The sequence below is a fragment of the Sciurus vulgaris genome, assembly GCF_902686455.1.
Source record: "Sciurus vulgaris genome assembly, chromosome: 7".
Classification (NCBI taxonomy): domain Eukaryota; kingdom Metazoa; phylum Chordata; class Mammalia; order Rodentia; family Sciuridae; genus Sciurus; species Sciurus vulgaris.
The window spans coordinates 8,625,590-8,649,244 of NC_136467.1; the positions used below are offsets into that span (position 1 = coordinate 8,625,590).

The following is a 23,655-nucleotide window of genomic DNA, read 5'->3' on the forward strand; positions in this document are numbered from 1 at the left end:
CCGGGAGCTGCTCTCAGCCCATCAGTGGCTTCCACTGGCTGTGGCCTCAGTCCCACAGGACAGAGGGTCTGCTGATGGCTATCTCCACACTGCTTCTCTGGTGACTGACACCTGATGCATGAAGACGAACCCGTCCCTCCACAGGACTGCCTGAGGGACGGGGTGGGCCACGTGAGTGGGAAGGACAGAAGGTTCTAAAAAGAATGAGAATAAAGTGTCTAAAAAACCCTCTCGTGCCACGGCCAAGAGAGGCAAGAGGCTTCTATTTCCAGGAGTAGGTACTGAGATAGGAAGGAAAGGGAAACATCAGTTGTAAAAACAAGACTTTAAATCATCTCTGGGAACCTAAACTCTTAATTTGTCTGAAACATGCCAGGTGCATCTCAACAGAGGCAACAAAGACACCTTCCCCCCGGGTGTGGGAGGCACCTGGTTGGCAGAGATGAAGGGCGCTGCTCGTTCACAGAGGCATCTCTGCCTCCCCCTCGTCCCCAGAGCCCAGCAGCATCCACAGGAAGCATGCCTCTCTCTCTACTGGTGTCACACTATGCAGAGTACCTGCCCCGTTCACTCCTAGATGTTAATAAACAGCACCTTTGTCCAAAAAGTCCCACACACACTTATCTAGTGAACACGTACAAATTCGGCCATTTTAATCAATATTCTTGCAGACGAGTGTGGATATGTATATGCATATATACATATATATATATATCAAAATTGAGAATTTACAAATAAGATTTGATGCATTTAGCCTAGAGGTGGGTAAGTCCATAGAAAAAAATCTTAAGTAGAATATATTTCCTTTAGCTGTATTTTTAGTAATTCAGTTCTAGTGCATACAAAAAGACCTGAAGCTTAAATTCAGCTGATTTTGGAGGAGTTGAGAATGAGAAAAATAGAAAGTGTCCTAAGAAGCAAGCGCAGCATGCTCACGCTGTTCCCGGGAGACCTGGAAGGTTGGAATTTTGTGCCTAGGGCCTGAATCAGCTGCTGGTTTCAGAGTCTCTGAGATCTGCTCTGACACACAAACGCCTGTGCCAAAGTGAAGTGTCAGCAACACTGAATCCTGTTCACCAGCCAGGTCAAGGAGTGCAACTGGGTTTCAGATTAAAGATGACCACAATGTCCAGTGTCCATCACGTGACGTTCCTGACCCCAAGTGGGCGAATGGACTTGGCTCATGGTCTTTCTCCACCCTTATGCTCACAGCCCATGGTATGAATTAGTCAATGGACTGAGCAGGTGAACGTGCAGTGCGATGGTCCTGTGGTCACCACTTTCCTGGGATGGACACCCCGCACTCGTACCAGCCCACGTAGTAGTAAGGGGTTCCAAAACCAATTTGGCCAAAGCTGACAGGCTCCTGGCGATACTGGCGATAGTAACCTGGAAAAGCAACAGGAAAGAACAGGGAAGAAAATGCGTCAAAACCCACTGAAGCCACAGGGAACACGCTCATCCTTACACTCTCCTTCCCAATAGAAGTTCTCTGAACGGTTCAGATGACATGTGTTCCCTCTGAAGCCACATTTGTGTGGGGTCGTGAGAGCCTGAGGTTTGTCCCAAGCATGATCTGTGAGTAACCTGGTTCCTACAAGTGTGGGACGCAGATAGGAGAGAGTGATGGTTAGTGTCCTCTCCCTTCCTCTCCACAAAAGAAGGTAATTTTAGACAACAGTGCACACCCAGGACAGGGTAGGCCCGGGGCTGGGCAAACAACAGGAGCCAGACTCCCTCCCACCTTCCCTGGGCTTAAAGCTTCCAACTTGCCAGAACCTCAAAACACCGAGGTTTAATTCTTAGAATCTGGGCATACGTTCAGATATTCCAGGAAATCTCAGAGGAAAGAGTCCTGTCGCCTTTCCGACCACATCTCTCGCCAGCAGAAGGGATGCTCCAGCCTCATCAAGTTTTGGAAAACTCAGCAAATGCTTTCATTCTTGACCTTGCCAAATAAATGACTACCTGCCACTCTGCCACTGAGGACACTGATTAATCAGTACCTGTGCCCAGGGCCAATGTCATCACCATGGTCACAAAAACACAGTGAAATACTGTAACCCTGGGGCACCACAAGAGTCTGAAATACTGTGCATTGTAATATACTTTGTATGTTTACTGTAATGGTCAAATGGATTAGGCTACATATTCAATCCAATGTTACTGTAGATATTTCGGTGAAAGTATTTTTTAGATGAGCCAAACATTTAATCCAGAAGACTGAAAACAGATTACCTCCGTAATGTGGGTGGACCTCATCCAATCAATTGAAGGTCTTAATAAAAAGGACTGATTACCCCCATCTGGAAAGTGGGAGGAACTCTGCCTCCAGCCAGCCTTTAGACTTGAATCGCACACCAGTTCCTCCCTGGGCCTACAGCCTGCCTTACTCTGCAAATATTGAACTTGACAGTCTCCACCACTACATGGACCAATTCCTTAAAATAAATCTCTACCGATGAACACTACTGGTCATTTTCTCTAAGCAAGAGAGCCCTGATACACCCATCTTACTCTTCTGTTGATTTTACTGTGTTTCACCTATTACTTTGAACATGGTAATTCATATACCCATACATGAATTTTTTTTTTCAAAATAAGGAACTCGGTAGCTCAGCATTCCTCATGCCCTGAAACCACAGAACACGAAGAGTTGAGGGCATGAGGGGAGAGGTGCCGGGCTTCACTGGGTTTTCTGTTGTCTGTTTGCTTGGAGGGCTGAGGGAATGAGTCACATCCCGCCAGTTGCTAACCTTGCAGGTTGCACGCGTCCTCACCCCACGATGTCAGGTGTGCTGCCCCGAAACCTGTCCTGGTGGGTTTTCAAGGCTACCTTTGTCTCCTCTGTACTTTCCCGGGTCGGCCTCCTCTGGAAGGCCCCCCACTCTGCACGTCCGGCCAGTCGTTAAGACTGCCACATGTGAACCCTACTGCACACCTGAAGCAGCCCTCCTCTGGATTCAGCGACTGTGCTGAGCAGCTTGCCTGACCACACGACAGCCACGTGGCACAGCCTGTGCTTATCTGTTCAGCGTGGGCTCGCCGAGCCGCCTTCTCACTGGTTCATTCCTCGCCGTTGCGGAGCAGGTCCTGACAGCAGGCCCGCGGCCTCTGCATCCCTGAGTGCTCCCGGCTCCTGAGGCTCCCCCACACCCAGTGCATGGAAGGAGTATTTTGACTCCTTGGTTCCTTAGTATCATTCTATGGCCCCAAGTCTCCCACCATCCATCCCCAGATGGCAACCAAAGGTGGGGCTGCAGTGAGTCTCCTCCTGTTACCCTGCCTCCCCCTCCGGGGAGAAGGCGTTGGTTCCTGTTACCTTGAATGGCAGGGAGGGCTTCTACGTAGGACTGAGGCCCTGTTCTCCCATCAAGGTGCGAATCCACAAATTGGCAGTGGTCTTCACCTCTTCCCCAGCTGTCTCCGATGCTGTAGAATGTATCTGCATAGAGGAACGTAGCAGGTCAGGGACTAGTCAAAGAATGCCACAGCAGGCCAAGGAGCTGGGACTTCAGCTGAGTGCATGATTGAAATTGTGTGTTCTGTACTTGTCGTGTCTGAAAATGGGGATCATGGCACCCACCTCAGGAAGTTCGTAAAGATTCAACAAGATCACATGCTGAATACTTAACAACGTCCAGCAGGAGAAACTATGAGCAATCTAGAGTTTAACATATGAATGATAGATATGTTATGCCTTAGTTTTTTTTTTGTTTGTTTGTTTGTTTTTTTTTAAAGAATGAAGAAAACTGCTGTAGAGAATAGCTTATGGAGTAACTATGAAAGGCAGGCAAGTGTCTGATTAGGAGAACCTGCGTTCCCACGTGCTGGGCGAGGCTGCACAGTGCTGCGTGGGGCGCTGTCCCTGGTGCTGAAGCACGCAGCACAGTAGGGCCAGGACGGCTCCCTGCCCTGGGCTACTCCAACCTCTCCTAGCAAACCGGAAGCAGGGGAGGACAAAGGCGGAAGAGAAAGCAAAGAGCAGAGAGAGTGTGCAGCTTTGGGAAGAGATGGACACTTGAGATGGATACTTGGAAATTGCCAAAGCAGGAAATGGGGGGCAAGACTTTGTTCTGACCCTGTCTTTAAATAATCCTTGCTAGTAAGGAAAAGTGAAATCAAAAAACTGGCCAGTGACAAAATATACACCAGCTGAAGTAAAGTCTAATATAAATATTTAATGTGTGTGTGTGTGTGTGTGTGTGTGTGTGTGTGTGTCTGTGTATAAAAGTATGAGTTTTTTAAAAAACAGGCTGATGTAGGCAGGTGAGCCAAAGCCAGCTGGGAAGTAATGGCATTTTGAAGTGCTAATAGTTCAAGGTCTTCACATCAATCTTTGTTTTGATCCATACTACAATATAAAAATGTAATTTTTATTCTGACCCAGAATGAATAGTACTGTTGAATTAGTCCCACGTCTACATTTTTTCTCTGTAAAGTGGTGGTGGTGGCAGGGGCTAGTTTATACTCATGTATTATTATCAAATTAGTAGCAAAAAGTTGGCTTTAAAATTTCTAGCTGAATTTTGGGCTTCCTTCCTCAAGTGTAGTAGATTTTTAAAAACTTTTTCTAGCAACCCTCGAGTAGAGCCTCCAGCCCTGGTTGTATTGGAGCCAGAGTGGGTCACAAGGTCCAGCCTCCAGCACATGTCCAGGCACCTGCTGGGTCCAGTTAGTACCTGAGAAGGTCGCCTGCCGGAGCCCGCTATCCTCAAAGACCTACCTTTCAGGTTGTCGCTGAGATAGATCTTATACCGCAGTGAATTGCAAAGAACGACTCCCACAAACTTTCTGTACCAAGTCCGTTTCACGTATTGCCGGCCATGGCAGTCCGTGTAGCCGGGGTCGTGTTTGAAAGCAAATGGGATCCAAATGGGCTCACCGCCTGGACAACACAAAGCACAACCCCTCAGTTTTGGGGGCTCACAGTGTTTACTCTTGCACAAAGTGTCGGGAAACTGGACTTACACACCAGGTGGTCCCTCCTCTGAGCAAGGTTTCCCCACCTCCCAAATAAGCACCCTTTTGTCTTCCTTCTTTTTAAGTACTAAAGTACAACTGGGGGGCTCTTTTACCTGATCATATTTATTTAAGGTATTTTTGTTTCAATAAGGAATTCTCAAAATTAATGATAGCCTTATGCCTCAAAGAAATTAGGCCGTAAGGGCAGATTTGCTCCTTTGGGGCTCACCAGCCTTCCCCAAGTCCCTCAGCATTGACTCCATCCTGATACTCATAGGCTTGTCTTGAACTTCAATAACAGGGCTTTCTTAGTTTGTTTGAAAAACAAAGAAAAACTTCATGGTACGTTGTATCTTTTTGGCAATCTACAACATTCACAGGGCCGGTTTAAATAGAGTATCTTTTTACAGACACTGGCTACCCCATCATGGTTTCCCATAGATATTGACTGTTATGGCATATTTAAAACATTTCCAAGTCAATGTTTTTCATAGACCTGGATGGAGGATAAGTGGAAGTTATCAGAAAATTATGAAAATGCAAAAATGGTGCAGCATTTCTATTTGTGAGGGATGAAGGCATCTCATGTTCCCTATCCAACTTGATAACCACAATGTCAAGCTCCTCAGAAAGGAAAACTTACCTGGTGGCCTCACCACAAGTAGAGGATTATCTGTAGAATGAAAAAGAAACAATTGACTTCCTATTATGTTTCACAATTGTGCCAATGTTGGAATGCTTACTGTAAATGAAAGAGGTAACCAAACTGGAAAAAAAATTAGCTTTACTGATCATATGCCAAAGTTTTCCTTTAGTTTTTATTTTCTAAGCATTCCCTTTTGAGAAATATTCTTTTCTAGTTAACTGTCCTTTTATTTACATAAAAGTTGTAGGTCCCTAAAAATAATGTTTTGATATTTGGATGTTACAAAATGATTCATTACTCCTAAACTTTACATTTGTAAACAGATTTTTTCTTTTAAAAAAAGACACATAAATCTACTATCTAGTCCATCCATTCCACTCACAAGCATTTATCCAAGAGATGTTAGAATACATGTCCATACAAACATTTGTACATAAATATTTATGCTATCTTTGTAACAGCCAAAAAAAAAAAAAAAACAGAAATAACCCCAATGCTCATCAACAATCAATTGGACTGAACAAATGAATCATGGCACAGCTGTACAATGAGATACTGATCAGTAGTAGGAGAGAATGAACTACTTGTACACCCAGTGATACAGATGAATCTCAAAATGACTAATGGTAAAAGAAAGAAGCCAAAGGAGCACATACTGTGTGTGAGAGGGTGGGAAGCAAGACCCCGGCCCACCAGCAGGAGGCAACTGTAGGGAGTGATGGACATGCTCACCATCCTCACAGTTGTGAGGTCTTCATGGGTATAAATACAACTCAGAACTTATTAAGGAGCACCCCTTATTGTGTGCAGCTTACTGTATGCCATTATACCTCAGTAATACTCTTTTTAAGGCATAGACTTTTGGTCTATGCCTTAGCCCAAATAATTCCATTTAAGAGAATGTGAAATTTGCCTTTTAAGGAATTCTGCTTTGGACAAATTTCATTTTTATAAAATGCCATGAGCTGTATAAATATGGACCATTCGTTGAATTTTTTTAAAAAAATTATCATGTAGTAAGTTGCTCTCTTAGCATATACAGCCTATGGATTATAATACATGTATACATTCATGGAACCTGCCTCCACCGTCAGCACACAGCCCAAGTCTCCCTTGTGCTGTGCATTGTACAAACTATTCATTCTGCCATCATCTGTTGTACACTGAATAGATTGACACGCCCAGGCTTAAAAGGAAAGGGCTTGTTTTGCTCTCCTGTTCTTGAGTTTCTCAGTTTCAACAGTCTGGTAGCAAAGTGTCAAATACTCTGGGATGAGGTAGAGGAAACTATATGGAACATCAACAGCAAATAGCTGATCTCATGGCATACTATGTTCAGCAAATGTCACACTTCACTTACTTGGTAAGTTTCCCCTTGTAACCCAACCACTTTCAACAGGGTAGCACAAAACTGAGAGACCCAAATAAACTGACTGAATAAACTGAAGGCCACCAGAGCAAATAACTCAAATGTTCAAGCTAACATCTTAGGGTCTCCCAGGAGCTCACTGAAATGAGTTTCCTAGGTCTCCCTGCAGAGATTAGGGCTCGAGGTTAGGGAGGGTAGAGAGGGCAGAAAAGAGCTGGACTTTCAGAAGTTTGTTTTGCATTCCTGGAAATTTCATGCCCAGTTTGTAACTTTCTTTTAGATGCATTTCAATACCTCAGCTTCTTGAGAGCTTTTTAGCTTTGAATTGTTTCTGTGACCGGCCTGATTGCTTTCATCCTGGTAGTTCCCAAAGGCTAACTTTCATTTGAGGAGATGCAGCGTGGACATATATACATTCCTACATAATCAACTTAACCACTGGAAAAGTTTTTTTCTTGCTTTTACTTAATTACTGATGAGAAACACATTTCCTATATGAAATAAGTGAAAGTACTTTTGAGGTCATTTGCCTACATTTCCAATATAAAGCATATTCTCATAAAAGATCTTTATTTCAACACAGTTTGATCCAGTAGATTTTAAACATTATACTTAAGATCATTCAATGACAAATTTTCTGAAATCAGGTAAAGTATAGGAAATAATCTAAACAAATGGCAGGTAGAAAATGTGGGTCAGAGCTGGTTCAGCCTGCTTGGTCTGAACTCTAGCTTGGCTTCCCACATGGGAAAAGTCACTAACCCAAGAATGGTCACAGTGGGCCAGCCCTGCATGTGTGGCCTCAGACTACGAGCCACAGGAACATTTATTGAAAGGCCTGAGAACCTTGCTCACCAGCATCCTGAAGTGCAAGGACACACTCTGAGTGATATTGTTATAAGGCAGAAAAATACCTTAATTATACCTTAATTAACTCTTAATATTAAGAACAGACATCTTAGATCTTACAGGGGATCCTGGATCTTAGGGTATTGAATAACCGGAGAAGCAACTGCCCCTCAGACCAACTAGCATGGATACTCCTCAGCTATTCTCTCTCTCTCTCTCTCTCTCTCTCTCTCTCTCTCTCTCTCTCTCTTTCTCTCTCTCTCTCTCACACACACACATGCACACACACATGCACACATTAAATTCTGAAACTAAATTTTGTACATATGGATTCAAACTTATCTTCCCCACCTGTTTGAAAACTAGATTTTTTTCCCCTTTTCACTGGAAATTGACTTTTGTGCTTCCTCCCACCCCCCAGGGAGCCAGTCAACACTACTTTGAGTTTCATTCCAAATTTTAAAGTAGCAGAAAAAAAATAATGTTTACTTTACAAAGAGAAATCCAGTATGAACTCATCTAATGGACTCTATTGTCATCATTGTTTGAGATTTTTTTATTTCATTTTCAAGAGAAATGAAACAAGAATGTGAAGTTGCCCATACCTGATTCTGTAACAAAAGAAACCGAAGGGCTGATGGGTCCATAGCCATGAGGATTTTTGGCTTGAACTTTAAAGTAATACCTGAAATTGGAAGAAAACATCTTTTGAAAGAGAAATTGACTTCTAGGCAATGAGGCAGATTCTAAGCTATTGAGCTCCTCCTCTCTGGCAGGCTTGAAGTCCCATCTTTACAAATGTCCACATCGATTGTGATCTTTGTCTCGTTTCCCTGAGCTTTCTATGTTCAGGAGCTTTTTGAGATCCTGCAGTTGGTGTAAACACAAGGCTAATTAGAACAGAATGGGGCAAAAGGTTCGCTCAGAGCGTGCGCACTTGCTGGAGCCACAGGCCTCTGCTCTGGGTGGGCTCCCAGTTCCTCCCTGACGAGACCCACTCTCGTCCAGCGTAAGGCTCAGGTCCCAGTCTGAGCCCAGATGGCTTGAGAGGGAGAAGCTGGAGCAACAAAACATACAGAGTGGAATTCCAATACTAGCCTCATTTCATCACTGGAGCGAGTGTAGAAAAACGGGTGTCGGATCCAACAATGAGGCAACTTGCGATTGGCAGAGAGGGTGAACTGGGCCGGAGGTTGGCCTCTTCAACAGAACTAACAAGACAAGGATGCCTGGGGCACGTGAGAAGAGCTGTGGTCGGCTCTGGAGCCAGGAACGGATGGCACTAGAGTCACCCAGTTGTGAGTTCTGCACCTCAAGGAAAGAGAAGCAAGTCCAGGAAAGGAATGGGGAAAGGACCAGAGAGGCTTCGCTGCAGGGTTAAGCTCCGTTTGGAATATGCACTAATTGTCATCTAGTTTATCTAGAGGAGACTGAGGCTCCAAGCATCTGACTTGGCCCTCTTAGAGGCTTAACAGATGGGTGGTTGGAGAAGTCCTAGAGACAAGCCCCAGGGTCGGGACCCACTGTCCTTGATGTTTGCGACTTCCTCACTTCTGGAATTCCAGGTATCGTTCCAGCTCTCCTAACTCGCTGTCACTTAGAGGTGAAAAGAGGGATAAAACATCCCTTTGAGGGGTGGCTATCTGCACCTTAGAGAGTCTTTTCCTCTGACTTGACCAGCAAGAAGGTCACACTGAAGTGTCCTGAAATTCTTTATCTGATTGTCAGGCACACAAAGTACATGTACTAATTAAAATGCACCCAAGTTTTGAAAGGTAAATCGTTTACAGTCAGGGCTGGGCATTGTGCCCGTCATGCCCGCTGCTGCCCTGGCAGCAAGCCTGCTGTGTGGTGGGACAGCAGAGACTTAGAGCAGTCCCTGACCTCACAGTACACAGTGCATATTTTCCTGTGGGTTTGACTAACCAGCAGAGAAAAGCCATTGGGTAAAATTAGTCTCCTTAAGTCATTCACAACTCATTTAGGCGTATTCATTTCTAAATTTCAATTCTCTAAAAACGATATGCACAATTAAGAACATATGCTTTTCCAAATCTCCATTCGCCCGCAGTGTGTCTCCCATCATGCATGCTCCTCTCCAGCAGTCACGGAGAGATTTAAGGCAGAACCCTGCAGGCAGCTCAAGCAGCAGGCTTGGCATACATCAATGAGCTGGGGCAAATTTCACATATTCTTTTTTCTTTAAAGAAAGGAATTAAAACACAGGGAAAGAGATGTTCACCAGCTCTGAGGAGCATTTCTGCTGAATAACTCCATAGGCCCTTTCTGGATCCTTCCTAATACCCTGTCCCAAGCTCCTTCTTGCAGCTGGAGGAACAGCCAACAGGCTAGGGGACTATCGCTTGTAGACATCAATTTCGCTTTACCACAGAAACTCAAGAGTCTCCAAGTCCCCTTTCCCTGTCGACACAAGATTCTAGTCCCCCAGAAAGCCTTCTTGTGCCAAGTCCAAAGACCTACTTCTATATGAACTTCACCTACTGTGTCAAAGTAAATTGAGTGAACATGTTGAGCTGGAAAACAACAAGAAATTAGGGGAAAAAGTCAAGTTCCCATTTTTGAAAACCACATTAAACTTTTTCTACCAACTAAAATATTTATTTCATACTCCAAATAATAGTCTCTGCCTCATCCAAAAAACAAAAGCAGCTGAAGCCTCGCCTTCTTATATAAGCTTTCGGCACCTCTCTTCTGAATAGCCCCACTGGTGACGGATCTTTGTCCTGTAAGAAGGGATTTAAAACATGCAGCCTCCAAAGAGTAATCAGGGCTCAGTGTCGTGAATAGGGTAGGCTGTGGTCACTTCAAGTCAAAAACAAGACCTAGTTGGTAAACAACAAAGGCTGATGGTGAGGCTCTGGCTTCTATTATCATCGTTGCATTTTAATTATAGAGACTAATGGGCTTCATTGTGGCATATTTGTACATGCAAATAATATGCTTTGATAATGTTCACCCCGTCGTCCTCCCTTCACTGCTCTCTCCCTTCTCTAAGAGCCAGTCAGAACAGCCAACTTCAAGAAGACAAAGCACAATAAATGCTGGTGAAGATTCTGGGGAAAGGAACACTTATATACCTTTGGTGGGGGATGCAAAGCAATGCAGCCACTGTGGAAATCAGTAGGAAGGTTCCCCAAGAAACTAAGGACAGACCTACAGCACGCGGTCCAGCTGTACCATGCCTGGGTAAATAGCCAAAGGAATTAAAGGAAGCATACTCTAGAGACACCTGCACAGCCAGGTTTACCTTGGCATAATTCACAGTAGACGCGTTGTGGAATCAGTCTCAGTGCCCATCCACAGATGAGTGGGCAGAGAACATGTGGTATATGTGTGCCATGGAGCATTAGTGAGCCAGGAAGAGTGAAATCATGCCATTTGCAGGAAAATGGATGGAACTGGAGATCATGTTAAGCAAAGTAAGCTAGACACAGAAAGACAGAGATCAAACGTTTTCCCTCTGTCATGGTCTGAATCTGGGAGGTCCCCCAAAGACTCGTGTATTGAATGTTTGGTCCCCAGTGCAGCAAGTTCAGAGTGGGGTTTCTGGTAAGTCGCTGGAGCACAAGGGTCTGACATCATCAATACAGTGATCCACTCAAGGATGGGTGGATGATTTATGACCTATTGGGAGATGGAAACCACAGGTCAGGCCCAGTGGAAGAAGCAGGTCATGGGTGCCCCTGGAAGGGTGTGTCTTGTCCTCTGCCCTTCCTTCTTCTCCCTCTGCTTCCCGCTGTCCTGACTGAGCTGCTTCTTCCAAACACCCTTCAGCTGCCTTGCTCTGCCCAAAGCAATGGAACCCTTGCCCGTGGATTCTAGCCTCTGAAACTGTGAGCCAAGATAAGTCTTTTCTCCTTTAAGCTGTTTTTCTCAGACATTTAGGTCAACAATGGACACCTGACTAACAGACCCTCATATGTGCAATTCTGGCTCCTCTTTTGAGTGGAGTAACTTTCTGTCTCTCCCATGGTGACTCGTAGGCGGGTTTTCCCTGAGGACAGGGATGACGTCCCCTCAGTAGGATGATGCACACCTGGACCACAGATGACTTTCTGGAGCCACAGCTTGGGGAATGCGGGACACAGGAGTGTGCTCACGCCGCATCACCTGTCCTGGCTGCAGAGAGTAGCTGCTGTTCAGAAGGCTCTGAGAAGTCGAGGAGAAGCCAGCCTGCTGCCTCAGCTGGCACCCTCTACCCAAGAGCAAATGGCCGCATCCTGGGGTGGAGGCAGAGAGGCGGGGCTGAATCTGTCCTCAGGTGCCAGGTGGGGAGCCCTGCACTGTCTGCAGCCTCCTCTCGCCCCTGTCCCTGCCTTCTTCTGAGCCTCCTCTTCTCCCTAGACCACTCCTTGCCTTGGGTCTTCCTCCTGCCTAAGACATTTCCCTCGCCCCACACACTCTTGCTCCAGTTTAACTGCTTCCTATTGTCTAGACCTACCATCTGCAGGGAAGCTTACCTGACTGCCTTCTCAACTCACCTGACTGCATTCTGAGACAAATGCTTATTGTTTAAAATACTCAGTCTCCCCGGCCACACTGGAAGCTCCTTGAGACTCATGAGCATCCTACCCCTGACCCAAGCTCCTGCCCTCCTAAGGTGGTGGTCTGGCCCAAAGCAAACTCACAGGAAGAGCTTGTTGAATGAATTCTGGGACAAATGCTTGTTGAAGGTACAAATAAGCCACCAGGTCACATAACCGCCTTCTGACATTATTAAAAAAGTGTCTTCAATATGGCAGCAAAGTTGTGGGAACAGTGCTGGACTTGAGGAGTGGGGTCAGGAGATGGGGGTTCCAGGTCCGTGGCAAGCGGCCCTGCAGCAGGACCTCTGGAAGGCCTCTTTCAGCTTTCTCATTGGTGGCCATGCTGCCAAAGCACTGTCACTCTGCACACCATAAAAAGACATTCACCCCGTTGTCTCTAGTTCTGTTGTTTTTGTTTTCTCTAGTTAATCAATTTCTCATTACTATCAGGGAAAGTTAAAGAAAATGATTTTTCAGTTTTCTGTTTTACTACTTTTCACTCGCCAAACCCTGAAATGCATAATGGTTTGTGAAAGCTCAGCCCAACTGAACCCAAAAGGCACATTAAAATGTCCTGAGCACAGTTCGCTGCTAGTTCAGCCTCTTGGTGCCCGTGGCTACTGTCCAGCTTCTAGCCTCTGCAGCACAAGTCTGTGTAATGAGAGTCCTTTGTTCCAGCTTCTCTGTCTGTGCAGACACAAGGGAGGCCAGGCCCACCCTCATGCCACTGCGAATTCTTTGTTAAGCAAGCCCACTGACCTCATACTTCAGTGCTGTGCTGTAGACATTTGTACCGGCTGTGGAAACTCATCCTTAACTATTCAGGAATTCTGAAGGTTCCCTCAGAGGTAGTTGGGGAGCCCTGCACTGTCTGCAGCCTCCTCTCACCCTGGCCCCTGCCTTGAAGTTGGCCGTGGCATAAGAGCATTTACACCACAGAAATTGGAAGATGCATAAACCAGGGAAATTTTTCCCCAGATAGCCAGTTTACCAGCACATCATCCCTTGACCAGCACGTGCTTGCTGCTTCACCCATGTGCACCCACCAGAGAAGCTTTCTGTTGATGTTTACCACCAAAACCAGGCGGTATAAGCGGGGAATGAATAGTCATCCAATCTCCTTGTACCGCTGGTCATCCGCTTTGCCCGTTTCTCTCAGTGCTGTAAACTGACTTTCAGAATGGTGCTCTGACACTCCAGCCCTCACCCAGTTCAGTGAAGAGGTGCTTGTAACCTTTATTCACATAAGTGCTTCTTCCTAGAATGGTCTAGACTTCTACATCTTAGAGTTTGAGCACCAGTTAACCACAGCATTTAGCAATTGCTCCACTTCTGTCAGATGAGGGTTGTATGCCTACGGCCGCCATGTTGAATAAAACTGAATTCCCTTTCAACACACGGAACAAACTTTCCCTAATGGCTGATGGTGTTTAGGAAAATAGGAAACAAAATACAAACACAATAATCTAACAATTACAATGCATGCAGTAACTTCTCCTGAGAAAAGACACGGCACACTGGGAAGCATTCATTGACATTCAGTGAGAACTAAACGGAGAATTCAATAAAATCATAAAAACATCATGATTAACCTTTTCCTTTTCTACTTTCAACCACAGGATATCTGTGACCCTGTGCACAAACCTCCTTTTTGCTTCTATGTGGCTGACACATCATACCTGGTGTTTGGCTTCAGGTTCTCAATGGGCAAATGTGTCACAGATGAAGCCTGAGTGGACCACTTGTTCCTGATGAAGTCTTCATAGGATGCACTGTAGACCAAGTACCCTGGGAACAGGGAAGAGCCCAGTGAGCACGGGGGAACTCAGTCACACTAGGGGTGCATCAGGGAGGAGCGATGCAGCTCTGTGGGGAGCTTCAAGAAGGACAGCAAGCCACGCTGACGTCAGCCTGGGACACAGCATGACACCTTCTGGTGAACCCAGCCGAGGACAGCAAAACAAAGGCCTTCCTGCGCCTTGCCGACTCCCTACTTCTCTGCCTTCTCTGAGGGCCTGGCCCTCCTCGGCTTCTCCAACTAAACGTATCTGGTTTTGACTGCACAGAGAAGAAAGAAACAGGACGAAAAGCAGTGAGTTCAACCAGACGCAGTGGTCACACCTGTCATCCCAGCTGCTCAGGAGGCTGAGGTCGGAGGATCGCAAGAGTGTGGCCAGCCTCAGCCATGCAGCAAAACCCTGTCCAAAATAAAATTTAAAGAAAGTGGGGGGCACCAGGGGTGTAACTCAGTGGTAGAGCACTTGCCTACCCTGTGGGAGGCCCCAGGTTCAGTCCCACAACCACAAAATAAGTAAGTACCCCACACACGCATTTAAAAATGTCCTGGTGGAGACGAAAACAGCTGTGCTTCGCGTGAAATGAGGAACGCAGGCGACGAGTGCTGAACGTGGGTGTGTGGCTGAGAGACCTGGACCCGCCGTGCGCCAGCCCACTTGGTGAAGCCTCGCCTCTGGTTTCCGGGATTGTTCTGTGCCTGCCCAAGACCCGGACGTCTGACCACAGCAGTCAGGTAGCTCTTTTCTCTGCCATCCACCCTGGTAATGACAGCCTCGGTACGTGGGCCCTCCGCCCTGCCACCGTCCAGCCTTCCAGGGGACAAAGGGACATGGTACCAAAGCTCAGTGCGTCCTTGCTGACGGGTTAGTGTGAAGGAAGAACAGCCCTTCAAGCCCTTTCTGCACTTCAGCCACGCTACACAGTCTCCACGAAGCTTTGTTTCGATGAGTTCTCATGATCTTTGTGTTTCTCACTCCACTTTGACACCTGAGGAAACTGAGTCCTAGAAATAGGTCACACGCCTTGCAGGCACCCCGTACGTTCGTTCATTCAACAAAGGCTGTGCGACTGCTATTTTTCAGCCATTACACTAACATCTGGAAATACATGGTTTCCAAGAACACAAAAAGCCGCAGGCTGCACAGACAGACAATTTCACAGCCGTGGTTAGTGCTGTGAAGGAGCCGTCCATGGCACTTCAAGAAGGTGAGGAGAGCTGACCTACCACAGAGGACATGAATTGGGCCACAAAAGTCAACACGGAGCAAAGACCGATGGCGTCAAACGCATCTAAGAGGTAAACCTTATTTCATTCAGCAACCTGTGGTCACTATTAGCATCACACAGTTAACCAACAGCTAAGCTGGGACCAGAAGCCCCAGGACTCTGAGGCTCTTCCCACACTGTTCCCTGGAGGAGTCTTTTTATTGTTGTCCTTGTTGTTATTGTTCTTCGACAAATATGTTGAATTTTTTTTAACTACCCCATTGTTTGGATTAGTATTCCCCAAAGGTCCCTGTGTAGAAACCTGGGTCTCCAGGTGGTGTTGGTGGGAGGGGTGGAACTTTGTGAGGTGGATCCTGGGGTGGGGGGAGGCTCTCAGGTCACTGGGGTGTCCCTCAAAGGGGCCGGCCCCCTCCCCTTTCTCTCTCTGTGGTCATGGGTGAGCAGTGTGTCCTGTGCAGCACTCCTTGACGCTGCCATTCAGTGCCCCAGCAGAGGCCCAAAGCAGTCATCCACTTAATCTTGAACTGGACACACCAAAACCATGAACCAAGACTTTTCTCTTTATAAGTTAATTATCTCAGGTATTTTGTGATAGTGCTGAAGGTCAACTAACAACCATTTGTTTCTCTCTCCAGCGTACACCCTCTTCCTCTGACGACAGTGAAGTCAAGCCACATGGGCTTGGAGGGGTCTTTGCCCAGGGGTGGATCCAGAGTCACATGCATGCCTTAGAAACTGGGCTTGATAGGGGTCAGCAGAGCTCTGACCCCTACCCTTCATCTCTGGTTTCTATCAGAGACACATGCTTTTCCTATGGGGTGCTGGTCCCTTCTGGTCTTCATGTCTGTGTTTTGAGACTTCAGGGTTTTGCTAATGTATTTGCTGAGCACAGTAAACCTCCTGATTTCTCTGTTGTTCTAGACTAAACCAGTTGCAGAAGTTTGATGAGCATGTCCTGAAAAACTGAGGTCATCGCCATGGAATCACTCCTAATAGAGCAGCTCCTGGGGAGGGACCTGGGGAAGCCATTGGTAGTGGCATGTTTACTCTTGGGGACTTCCTGTTGTTTAGACGCCACCTCATTACACAGTGACTCTGCTACTTATGAAAGAAAGAGTGGCAAGTGAAAACTGGCACTATACTCTTAACCCACGTCCCCACCAGAGTCCAGAAGCCCTGCAGCAGGTCCCAGTAATGGGATGCTTTCTGTACTTTGGGGCCATATCTACGCATCTGATTGGCTTCTGCAGGTAGAAGAGGCGGGGCTTGGCTCACTTACTGATGCTGGGCTCCTGTTCTCTGTGAGCCTCTTGGGTCGCTGCTGTCCCCCCATACTTCAGGGATGCCGGGCACCAAACTTCTCTGTGAGCTCAGCCTGACAGGAGCTGTCACAAGTCTACACTGGGCGTGCCCGGATCCCCACAGCATCTCCACTCTGTCACTTATGCTGACGTCATGAACAATCAGAACTGGGGCCCCCAGGCATCTTTTTGTGGTAGGTGTAGGTTATGTGAGGGATGTGAAGACTCTCGGGAGCTTTAGAGAGGGTGGAATGCATGATGGTGACTTCTGCCAAAGGCAACAGGAGATTGGTCACAGTGGCTGGGTCCCTATGGGACAGTTCAGGAATCCAGTCTGCATCAAGTCCCAGAGAATTTGCTGCAAATTCCCTGAGGCCTCTTTCTTCACCACAAGAGCCCTTGAGGCACCTTTGATGTGGCCGGTACTCTCATCCTGCAGCCAATGACTCTCAGAAACAAGTGGTTCAGAGCACACTGATGTTTACGTTAAGTGATGGCCGTTTCGCAAGGGATCAAAAGCTAAATTGCTTAAAATAAGATTTTCATGGATCTTTTCTGTATGTTTACTTGCTTGTTTTTCAAAATTGTCATTCATAAAGCCATATTCAATTAATAAAAGAATTGTCTGGCTGTTTGATTATAAGCTTTCTTCCTCCCATTGATCTATCTGCTTTCTGCTAGGAAAAGGCTACACTTCACAGAAAATGGGCTCACCACACCCTGGGGTGAGCAGCACTTTGAGTTACAGCAAAGACTCAAACTCCTTAACCTCACACCCTCCCCTCACCCCTCAACCCTTCAGCTACACCTGGCAGAATATTCAGGAGCATGATCTCCTGTGTCCCTTACTCTGGCTTTTGGGCTCTTGTGCAAACCCCATAAGAGAAATTGCTCTTTGGGTATTCTTGGACATTTTTTCTCATTTCAAAGATAACACTGATGAAATACAGAAAAAGCACTCGAAATTAGAATTTCATGAAGGACACTAGCCTAATAGTGACAGATGTCAAACTTCAACTTCTGGCACCACCCCCGCCAGTCCAAGACACAGACACAGCAGCATACCTGTGCCTTCCTCTTCTGAGCTCACAGGCCTAGAAGGAATCATTTGCAAAGGAGGAGAATATTTAAAGAAAATATCAATTCTATATTTGTAAGAACTAATTTCAAAAGATGTATCCTCAAGCATATTCTTGACAGAACTCACGAACATCTCAAAGGCCTTCAGAACCTACCCACAGAAGGAACTGGGAATCACCCCAACTGATTTGGAAGCAGCCAGAAGGCATGGAAAGAGGGTGAGAGGCAGAGCTGCAATTTAGTAGAAGTGTCTTTATCATCCGTGTGGAAGATGTGGTCTCACAAGTGGCTTGCTGGCCATTTGCAGGATTACAGAGTGTTAGAAACATAATGCTTTGTATGTGAGGAAACCAAGGCCCGAGAAGATAAAGCAGTTAGCTCGAGGTCAGGTATACCAATCTAGAACTAAGATTCAGAACTTCTGACTTCCACCCAGTGCCCTGTGCATCACCCCATGAGATTTCCTTCGTGGCCTCCATTTCTTTGAAAGAAAACATCTGTATTCTCCATCCAAACCAGCTATCTGTGCATCTGTCCATTCCTCTGTGCACCCCTTACTGTCTATATGTCCCACCTATAAATCAGTGGACCCCCCAAGCATCTGCCTAGGACACACCTGTTACCACATCTCCTGGCGTGGCTTTGTCCCAGTCCACAATGACAAAAGAGTGGCAGCCTTCCATGGCGACCACGGTGATGTTGCGGGGTTCGTGCTGAGGAGGTAGGTCACTCTTCCTCAGGTCATTTGGAATGATCTCATCCAGGCTCTCCACTTGGAAATGATCCAGAGCGTCAGTCAGCGAGCATGGGGCTGATGGATCTTTATTCAGGTACGTCACGTAAGGAGCTGGAAAAGAGCAGAGAAACGCAGTGGGGCTGCTGAAGGCTTTTTCTGGAGGCAGCAATAGTGTCTGCTCCATGGTGTCAGACCCGACTCAGTCTCTCCCTGCCAGACGGAGGCTTCCAAGCCCTCAGTCCTGAAGCCAAACTCAAAAGCACATCCCTCGCTCTCTTTAATGAATCCATATGTTTATAGTTGTCAGTCTGGAGGGTGCAAAAGGTTCTGTGGCCCCATCCGCATCGATGATGATGACCTCAAAATGATTTTGAAAGATCCCCACACTATAATCCAATGTAATACAAGCCTGGGGCATTCTGCCATTTTTATGCCCAAACACTTGGAAAAGCGTGAGTCAGGCCCCCCCCCCCACACAGTTAACCAGCATTCTGTCATCACAGTTCATTCCCTCCACTATCTTGGGGCCAGAAAACAACACATAACCACTGGTCAAGATCACAGCCTGGAGTCTCTGCTCCTTTAGAGCTTTAAAAACCACCAGGCCAAGCCCAAACGGCTCTCCACAATGCCACAACAGAGATGCCCACTTATGGACACACTGAGCTCTTCCTGTGCATATCATCTCAGCCGAGACCCTGGGCCCGGCAACAGGGAAGGCCTGCCGGTACAGCAGGGCCCACCAATGCAGACAGTAGCCCACAAGTAAGGGCCAAACGGGAGACCCTGCCTGCAGTCACAGGTCCTCTTATCATTCCCCAACTCTTCAGGAAGTTAGAAACATCAAGGAATTGAAGTTGGGGCTTTACACACGCAGGGCTCTCAAGTGTTCTCCAGGAACAGAGTCTAGGACTTTCTAAAGAGCCCACTGCATCTTAGTGCTAGGTTCTCGTTTTCAGGGCCTGTTAGGACTGAATGCAGTTTCTAGCTCCTCCATTTTCCAGCTACTAGTATAAAATTAGGCCTTCCGGGCTTGTCTGTGGATCTCATCAGGAAGTTGTAGGGAGTAGGCTACTAAGCCTTAGAGAGTCACAGACGTAAGAAAACAGCCGGACAATAGTAAGGCTTTCAGTCTCTAGAAGAGTTCTGTGGGAGAGCTGATACCAGCACTGAACGCACTTCTCCTTTTGCCATGCAACTGCGGGCAAGTCGGCACTTGGTGAACTCGGTCAGCATCGGCCTCGGCCTCAGGAATGCCACCTCAGATGGCTGTCCTCGCTCTTCCAGTACACGTGGCTTAGACACCCAGCCACTACATCTTGGCTGGCAAGACGCGTTCTCTGCTCATGGCAGAGCATTTGTTTTGGAAACAGGAAAGTGTGATATTAATTTAAGCTGTTGCTTGTCTCCACTTAGTAACATATTAATCCAAGTGTCTCATCCGCGAAGTTCATCAAGGGCATGGGAAAAGAAGACTTGGAGGAGGATCAGACCGTTTAGCAACATAGGATTTGCTCCTGGAATTGTTTTGATTATTGAGAAAAAACAGAAAAAATGAATTTCTAGATCCCAAATCCTCAGGGCTAGTGAAAATTATAGGAAGTAACTGAAGAAAAACAGCTTTGGTTCTGTGATATTATCTAGCCAGAGGCTGCATTCAGTGAGCTGCTGCCTTTTAGGAAGAATTTAACAAACGAACAAGGCCCAGTGGGAAATCTTGTCTTGGGAACACTGTCTACCATAAATGTGATGCTCCCTGGTCCTGGTCACTTGTAAGTGCTGCTCCCTCTTGGTCTACACAGGGAGGTCTCCTAAACCCTCCTTTGTTGGACTCCCAACTGTTCCCCCACAACTTCTCCTCTTCTGACTTTTGCAGAAAGCAAATTCACATGCATGTAACCTTGGTCATATAAACAGGACCCACTCCCTAAAAGACCCCAGTGGAAACTTCACTTTGGGAAAACTTCTCAAAATGCACTGACTTGGCGAGGCCTTGAGATTAGTCCCACTCCTCCCCAAAGGGCAAGGGTTAAAAACCATGCTTCTCTGAGTAAGGAAGTTATCCATACCAACAAACCGTTTCTGTCCGGACAGATCAAATTCTTCCACAGGAAAGGAGCTGATGGGGCCTTCCTCTGGGATGACCTTTGGTGTGGCAGCAGTGGTCGAGGGCAGGGTGGTGGTCGGTGGCCTCGTGGTCTCAATCTCATACTCTGAAAGGATTTGAAGGCTTTGTAACTGGGCACTGCCAGAAAGGGGCGCTGTTCCCAGTCAACAGCAGACTGTACATGCACACACTCACATGCACAATCTAAAATAGTTGCTATGCCTAGACACAATTTGTTTCCATTAAAAAACTCTCTCTCCCCATTTCGATTCCCTCAGGAAAGCATCTTCAAATAAAAAAGAGAGGAAGAAAAATAAATAAGTACACAGGTCATGGAATTGAGGTTTTAGAATCAGAGCTGGAGAGGCCCCTGGATCACCCAGCTTGATGTGCTCCTGAGCAGGCTATCACCTGCCTGCATCTTTTCTCCTGTCAGAGTCATAAAATATAACATCAGAGGATAAACGTGAAATTTTTTAAAATATGGCTTCTGTAGATGGGCTTTTTTTCTAGGGAGGAGGGCGAGACTAATACCATTCAGACCACTCATCTTTTAATATTTAAAAGAAGGAGAAAATAAAACCCTTCTCCCACATTCAGTCAATAAGAATGCTGAGAACTTTCAAAGGTGCTAAGAAGTCTTCCTTATGTCCGCTGTTTTTAAGTTATTTTTTTGTTCATTTCAAAATTGTAATGGGATTAAGTCGCTACATTAAACTTCATTATGAATAAATGAAGCATCAAAGGTGACATTTGTCACACACAGTGGTGCGTGAGGACCACGGGGGCAATGGGTGATGGCAAGCAAGGTGAGACCCAGCGTCCCACATGGACTCCTCAACTGCAGAGGCAACTTCCTGAACACAAAAGACAAGTCGAGAAGCCCAAGATCGATCTCGGCGTTCGTTGTGATTTACTGAGATACTGTCCAGATGCTGTCCATGGCATCCGGTATTCTCACTCTTACCTTCACCTGCAAAGATTCTATGATAAGAAATCAACACTTATACAGCAAGATGTTCTTCATGTGATTGAAAAGGAGAGGGAAGGAAAGCATGAGAAAGAGAAAGGCCAAAAGAGAAGGCCGGTCGCTGGTCAAACCACATGGTTTTACAAAAGGAGGTGGTGGGAAGCCCGGGCATAGCAGCCCCAGAATTTCTTAAGGGGAAAGAGAATTTGAGGGCAGAGAATAGAAAGCTCAGAGGACTTATTTGGCAGTGGCATCTGCTTATCAAGCATGTCGCTTTTCTTTAGATCAAATACGCATCAGGAATCACTTTGGAAAGGGTGGGGGTTGCACCCACCTTCCCAGGGCTGGTCCTGGAGGAAACTGCCATCAAGATCATGACTGAGTCACTGAAATCAGATCACGGGGTGGGGAAAGAAAGCACCCTGGGCTTACCTTCATCGTATATGGCATAGGCCTCTTCTGTGGGCATTTCTACGTCGGCGTCCAAGCCTGAGAATTCATCTAGTGAGGGAGAGAAGGACAGGTCAGCAGCTGCTCATGGGTCTTCTCACTGCTCGCTCAGAATTGGGCCCCAGGTCATAGTAATCCATTCACTCCTAGCAGGTGCTGGAAACAAGCCACCAATACCAGGTCTTCTCAGCTTTTCCAGGAGGAAGACTATCAGAACACCCAACTGGAACCCGGCCTTCTCTCCCCCGGGCTCAGAAAGGGGCAATCCAAATGTCCACCTGATCAGGAGCGCACCCCTCGCTCTTCCTTCCCAGAGGGGCAGAGCTCTCTCTGCGTCCTCCCCACCACCTCAGTGCCCCTGCCGTGGCTTCCAGGATGCTGAGGGGAGGCCCCAGCCACGTGCCCAGGACTGCACACAGGTGCGCTGAGACCAGTAGACTCAGGCTGTGGGGAAGGTGACCTGTGAACCCTCTTCATCCACCTTCTTTTCTCCACCCCTGGAATCTTGCCTTTGGAATATTCTAGAAGCAGGGTTCTCTTGGTCTCTAATTTGGCACCAATCAGGTTCCCTGTGCTCTCTGCTCTTCTAACCTCTCAGCCTCTCACCAACTTAGCAGATCAATCTGCATTAATTAGACTCCTTAACATGAACTTTGCAAATGATATGCCAATGACTGCAGATTTCTGTTTAGACAACTGCTAGAAATGACTGCAGAATCAGACTTCTGAGGCAATTTACAGAATTTTAGGTGAGATTTTTTTAATGTCTTCGGGAAGCCTAATTATGAGAACAATTACTAAAATTCCTACAATGGTTAAACTGATGTCATGAGAATGAGGAACTCATGATCAAGAAAAGAAGTAAGTGATATAAGTAAAAACAAACACGAAACAACCTTTTGTCTCCATTATCTGGCTAGTTCAAGCAGAAGTCTTTCTTTTTTGGCAGGTGGGACGGGAGCCGTTATATTTCTCTTAGGAGGTGTAGATGGCAGCTATGAAAAGGAGATCATCTCTCTGCGCTTGATGAAAGCTTGAGCAAAAGATTTTCTAACTTAAAAAGCTTAGAGGAATTCCTCCCCTCCTTTTGACCCAAAGCCCACAGCTCTTATATATGAAGCACTCTGAAGAGGGGTTTGGGGACAGCAGGAGGAGGGACCTATGGGGCTGGACGCCTTCTGCTCTCAGACACTTTGCTGTACCTACGCTTGGGCTACTCTTCACAGCGCCTGACTGGGAGACTTTGGGCTTATCGCACCCATTTCTCAGGCAAGAACATCAAGTCTCCAGAGTCACACAGCTAGCGAATGACAGAATTTGAGCTTCAAGCCCTTTACTGCAAAGAATGCCTTCTGCTTCATAAAACTGCCTCAGCTTTTGAAACGCAGAACTAACCATTCCGTTTATAAATCTTAAGGAGCGCTAATGAATCGCCATCCCAAAGTGTGATAATGAAAGGGGAAATTAAGTAGAAAGAACATCAACTTCCTTCACCTAGAAAGTCTTAGGCACCAATTTGGAAATATTTTGTTGTTAGTAAATCATTCATCGGTATTCAGAAATATTCCCGTGTAATGAGTCTGCCTTCTCGAAGCCCAGCTGGAATAACAT

At 46.5% G+C, this 23,655-nt stretch overlaps 1 protein-coding gene across 5 annotated transcripts in view; it reads right to left on the minus strand.

Moving 5' to 3' along the window:
• Nucleotides 1-620: 620 nt before the first annotated feature.
• Nucleotides 621-23,655, minus strand: part of FNDC1 (fibronectin type III domain containing 1) — an 86,845-nt gene continuing 63,810 nt past the window's right edge. For all 5 annotated transcript variants that reach the window (XM_079146761.1, XM_079146759.1, XM_079146758.1 and 2 more), the window contains 9 exons: nucleotides 22,027-22,095; nucleotides 20,587-20,730; nucleotides 18,398-18,628; nucleotides 14,056-14,164; nucleotides 8,435-8,514; nucleotides 5,609-5,638; nucleotides 4,727-4,888; nucleotides 3,323-3,445; nucleotides 621-1,389 (listed from right to left, as the gene is read on the minus strand). In XM_079146761.1, the coding sequence (XP_079002887.1) occupies nucleotides 1,274-1,389; nucleotides 3,323-3,445; nucleotides 4,727-4,888; nucleotides 5,609-5,638; nucleotides 8,435-8,514; nucleotides 14,056-14,164; nucleotides 18,398-18,628; nucleotides 20,587-20,730; nucleotides 22,027-22,095 (1,064 nt within the window). In that variant the 3' untranslated portion in view covers nucleotides 621-1,273. The remainder of the gene's footprint in view (nucleotides 1,390-3,322; nucleotides 3,446-4,726; nucleotides 4,889-5,608; nucleotides 5,639-8,434; nucleotides 8,515-14,055; nucleotides 14,165-18,397; nucleotides 18,629-20,586; nucleotides 20,731-22,026; nucleotides 22,096-23,655) is intronic.